Raw genomic sequence first — 5,393 nt, forward strand, 5'->3', positions numbered from 1 at the left:
TAGAACAGATAAAAGGAAGTACTTCTGCACCCAAAGAGTGATTAACACAAGGAATTCACTGACACAGGAGGTGGCGGTGGCTACAAGCATGGGTGGCTTCAAGAGGGAATTGGATAAACATATGGAGCAGAGGTCCATCAGCGGCTATTAGCCACAAGGTATAGATAGGGACTCTCAGGCTGGAACAGGTGATGCTCTGTATTCTTGGTGCTTGGGGGGGGGTCAATAGTGGGAGGGCTTCTAGTGTCCTGGCCCCACTGCTGGACCTCCTGATGGCACTTGGTATTTTTGGCCATTATGTGACAGAGTGTTGGACTGGATGGGCCATTGGCCTGGTCCAACATTGGCCTATGTTCTTATGTTCTTACAGCAGCAGCAGCAGAAGGAGGAGGAGGAGGAGGAGGAGGAGAAGAAGAAGAAGAAGAAGATATTAGATTTATAACCCGCCCTTCACTACCCAAAGGAGTCTCAGAGCAGCTTACAAACTCCATTCCCTTCCCCTCCCCACAACAGACACACCCTGTGAGGTAGGTGGGGCCAAGAGAGCTCTGACAGAAACTGCTCTTTTTCAAGAACAGCTGTGCCAGTACTATGGCTTGCCCAAGGTCACATCAGCAGGTGCAAGTGGAGGAGTGGGGAATCAAACCCGGTTCTCTCAGATTAAAGTCTGCGCACCTAACCACTATACCAAACTGGTTAAACTCTGTAACAACAGACAATATGGGTCGGGAAAGCTGAAGGCGGCAGGAATAGAGGGAGACCCAAGATGAGACGGATTGACTCGATCAAGGAAGCCACAAGGGCCCTACGTCTGCAAAGCCCTGAGCGAGGCTGTTGGCGATAGAACGTCTCGGAGGTCATTCATGCATAGGGTCACTGTAAGTCGGAAGAGACTTCACAACCTTTAACCCAAACAACAGTGCCTTCAGGTATCCTCACCTCTTCTCAGCAGAGACTCCTTCCCGTATTCCAGGAACTTCTGCAGCCAACCAATGCATTCCCCCTCCAGGTAGGCCTTGAACCTATGGCAATCTGCTAGGTCAGCATCCCACTGCCTCTTGGTCACCTGAGCGGGCACAACGGCTGCTGTCCAGGTGAGGGTCTCCTTGTCAAAGTTGATGTAGTCCTCCCCATTATAGCCGTACTGCATGAAACCTTTTTTGCTCCCATCCTTGTTCAGTTCACAGCCAAACATGTGCTGCCAGATGTGTAGCCCTGAAGGAAATGCGCAATTAGAATTAGAAGAAGAGATTGGATTTATACCCTGCCCTTCACTTGGAGTCTCAGAGCGGCTTACAAACTCCTTTCCCTTCCCCTCCCCACAACAGACACCCTGTGAGGTCGGAGGGGCTGAGAGAGCTCTTTCAAGAACTGCCCTTTCAAGGACAGCTCTTGTCAGAACTAGGGCTTGCCCAAGGTCATCCAGCAGCTGCAAGTGGAAGAGTGGGGAATCAAACCCAGTTTTCCTGGATTAAAATCCGCACACTACACCAAACTGGTTAAACTCTGTAACAACAGACTCTTTAATAACATATTATGGCGTAATTGCTGCCCAAATTTTTCATATTTAAGCAATAAACATATCCTTGATAATATGTTGTTTACACCAACAGTATACATGAAAATTATGATTATCTAGCCCTGTAGATTGTATGACAATATTTCTCCCCCACACTGTGTATATTGAGGAAGTAAAATCTTGTCTTAAAGCACACAAACTGTCTTCTACTGAGTCAGATGACTGACAAGGTCAATCTTGTCCACTCTGACCGGCAGCAGCGCTCTGCAGCCTCTGATGAAAGTGGTTCAAATCACCTGCTACCTGATCTTTTCTTAGCTGGAGATGCTGCAGATTGAACCTGGGACCTTCTGCATGCCCAGAGGATGCTCTGCTTTGGAGCTAAGATCTCCCCCTTCTCATTCAGATTCTTGCTTGGTCCAAAAGAAAGAAAAAATCACAGAAGTTTCTTTAGTGGTCCTCCAAATTTCCCAATTTTCCCAACAGAAAAACCCGATTCTCCCAGATTAGAGTCCCCGCACTTAACCACTACACCAAACTGGCTCTCAACGTTCTTCTCTCGCAGAATTTGCCATGACCACGTGCCACAATTGAGCAGGCGGCGTCCCAGCCTCTTGCTCTGGCCTCTGGCCACAAAGGGGAGGAGGCTGTGCCCCCTCCAATCCCCCCAATCCTACCTGTGGGCTTCCTGGGGGAATTTGATTGGACAACGGGTGAAGCAGAATGATGGATTAGATGAACCTTTGACCTGATCCAGCAGTATTACCAAAGTGGACTGCAAAGTGGGAAAAAGAGGCGTTTCTGTCCTGGGAAGTCCCCTCTGCCCATGTTCTGCCCTTGGGAAGGAGGCCTCCGGGGTGGACCATGTGCTTCATCCCCTTACCTCTGCTATGATTGTAGATACTCCGCAATTTCCTCAGGTATGTCTTCATTCGCCACTCAAAATAGATGGCTCTGTCGGTGTTCCAGTCCCAGAAGTGAGGGTCGTCCTTCTCCACCTTCCTTACCCAGGGGACACGAGGCACGGCCCTCCTTGTGGTGCTGTTGTACTGACCGCCAAGCTGGTCATCAAGGTAGCCCACCGCGATGAAATCCGGCTCACCCTGGTCAGGCGCCCAGATCATTGTGTAGAAATAGCGCAGGGAGTGCCAAGAAGAACCTGGGAAGGGCAGAGAGGCAGAGCTAAGGGGCCTGCAACCACACACCCAGGATCACCCACGTGCCCTCTGCCTCCTCCACCAAGGCAGGAAGAGGCTCCTTTCCCCCCACCTTAAAACTATTGGGTTAAATGTTCAAAAAACATTGCCTTGGAAGCACAGAAGGTTTTTCCGTAGTATCCCCAATTCTCTTCGTTTCCCAGTTAAGGGGGAAAATGCTGTTCAAACAAATGACAAAGACGACCTGACTCCAATGGTAAAAAGAGAAAGAAATTTTACATACAAAAATGGAAGCACGTCTTACATGACATATTCATGTTGGTACATTTAACTTATTGTGAACAGATTAACTTCAAAAAAGGTTGACTTGTTGCAGCTCCAAGCCCAGGTAAGAGACAGAAGAAGACAGGTCCTATAGATGATAAAACAGTGGGCAAAAGCAATGGCCAAAGAGGCTCAACATCTAACCCATGAGAGGGCGGGGCCAGCTGCCAAGTGTACCCGAGTGAGAGAATTCTCTTAACCCTTTCTGTGCTGACCCAGTCAGCTTTAATGTACCTTTAAAAGTAGTTGCACCCTGGGAATTGGAGTCCACAGTTAGGGGTCCCAGAAGCTTCCCTCTGATTGGCACATTAAGAGTAATTTCCTGAGCTCAGAGGGGCAAAGATAGGAGTTTTATGGTTCTTTTCCGTTTCTTTGTTCATCAACCCTTACTGCAAAGGAGAGGGGGAGCCCACCTCTTCTCTCACCACGGCTATTGAACTAACCTAGATCACAAGATGTAACTTTCCACCCAGCTATTGTGAGTAAATGATCTTCTGAATGCGTGTGAAGTTGAATAAAGATGATTTAAGCTTTCTTCAGTGGTCGTGTGTTGGCTCACGCCTAGAAAGCGCTGGCTTAGCCACAGCTCGGCTGGACAGGAATACTTCCCCTCTCAGATCCTTCTGTGTGCAGAGTTACAATATCCAACAATCCAACGAAAACACCATCAGCAGCCTGTGCAAGAAATCTGAGGGCCCCCAGGTCGGACAGCCTGATTTGTCACGTTGTGTATAAAATTGCTTGCCAGTTATGTGGATGGAGCACATTCACTGGGTGATTCTTCTCCCAATCCCTTTCTGGCCACGCACTACAGAAGCTGACGAAAGATCATCAGCCGAATGACATCTGGCCACGTGATCCGTGTCAGAATGAAGGCTAAGGTGGGTTCCCAATTCCTTCCTCGACACAGAAAAGGAGGGCCAGCCTCCGCAAGAAACTGAAGGGTGCTCATTCCAGGATCCCCAAGTTAGCTTTGGCGGCCCACGCCTTTTAAATGAATACATAAACCATCTTCTGCCTGGCTTTCATCTCAGATTCTGACAATGTGGGGGCTGGAAGGGGGGGGGGGACACTCTGCCTCCACAACAGTTTGTGGTCCGGCACCTGCAAGAGAGCAGAGCTGCCAAGGAGAAAGAGGAATCGCTCCTTCTGCTCCCATTTCTCGGTCGTTGTGTCCTTCAAAATGGAGCACCTTCCGCTAACTGTGGACATGATCTAGAAGGAAGCAGGAGGGCCTCATGATCTAGGGCATAAATTACATGGATTTCAAGGGGCGGAGTTTTTCCGCAGGCGGAGCAGGGTTGAAATCCCAGCGGCTTCATCAGGATGCATCCGTGCCTTGCGCTCAACTCTGAACTTCAGACAAGGATACCAACTTCAGTTTCGGCTGAAGGAGAGGTCCCAACTCGGCCTTCTCTTACAGCACTGCAGAAACCCTCCCCAGACAACTGGGCCGGGCGCAAACCCTGATCTCCCTCCCCTGAAAAGAACCCCCTCCATACCTCCATATACTCACCAGGACTGCCCCCCAGCAAGAAAGCTGCTGCTACCAAGCCCCAAAGTAGACCCATCTTCATTCTGGATCCGGCTCTTTCTCGATGGTTCCTGGACAGGCTGAGACCAAAAAGCTCCCCTTCAATAGGTCAGAACAGAGAATTGGCGCCTGTGGAAAATTATAAAAATATTCAGAACTTTTTTCTCCTTCTCGTGTAATACTAAAGCTCCGCAGTACCTGACTGAGCTGATGAGCACTAGACTCAGGACAAGCAAGCGGAAGATGCTTCTCACTTACAGAGTAACCAGGTCTATTTTTGGGCAGGAACGCACAGGAACGGAGTTCCGGCTGGCTCCCAAGTTGGCCACACCCAGAAGCTGATGAGCACTAGACTCAGGACAAGCAAGCGGAAGATGCTTCTCACTTACAGAGTAACCAGGGCTATTTTTGGGCAGGAACGCACAGGAACGGAGTTCCGGCTGGCTCCCAAGTTGGCCACACCCAGCAGGAACTCATTAGCATAACAGGCCACACCCAGCAGCAGAAACTCATTAGGATTGGCTACAGTAGGCGTGTGTGGCCTAACATGCAAAAGAGTTCCTGCTCCAAAAAAAGCCCTGGGTTTTGACAACAAACAAGGTAAACAGAATAACAACCAAAAGGTGGGTGTGGCTGGATGACCACACTTCTGGTAAAATTGGAATGCGGCCTAATATGCTAATGCGTGGTGCAGTCAGGGGTGTGACCTAATATGCTAATGAGTTTCTGCTGCTGGGTGTGGCCTATTATGCTAATGAGTTCCTGCTGGACTTTTTCTACAAAAAAAGCCTTGAGAGTAGCTATCCCGTGGAACCCACTGCCAGAGATGACTCAGGGGGGCCATGAGAGAGGTGTGTAA

General features: G+C 49.4%; 1 protein-coding gene across 1 annotated transcript in view; it reads right to left on the reverse strand.

Moving 5' to 3' along the window:
• Nucleotides 1-939: 939 nt before the first annotated feature.
• LOC107122189 (major histocompatibility complex class I-related gene protein-like) overlaps nucleotides 940-5,393 on the reverse strand; it is a gene marked incomplete at its 3' end in the record, with an annotated part of 8,783 nt that continues 4,329 nt past the window's right edge. The window contains exons 2-4 of the mRNA XM_015425216.1: nucleotides 4,517-4,663; nucleotides 2,403-2,678; nucleotides 940-1,215 (exon numbers count right to left, since the gene is read on the reverse strand). Coding sequence (XP_015280702.1) covers nucleotides 940-1,215; nucleotides 2,403-2,678; nucleotides 4,517-4,577 — 613 coding nt within the window. The remainder of the gene's footprint in view (nucleotides 1,216-2,402; nucleotides 2,679-4,516; nucleotides 4,664-5,393) is intronic.

Source organism: Gekko japonicus, unplaced genomic scaffold, assembly GCF_001447785.1.
Source record: "Gekko japonicus isolate JY-2015 unplaced genomic scaffold, Gekko_japonicus_V1.1 scaffold8363, whole genome shotgun sequence".
Lineage (NCBI taxonomy): Eukaryota > Metazoa > Chordata > Lepidosauria > Squamata > Gekkonidae > Gekko > Gekko japonicus.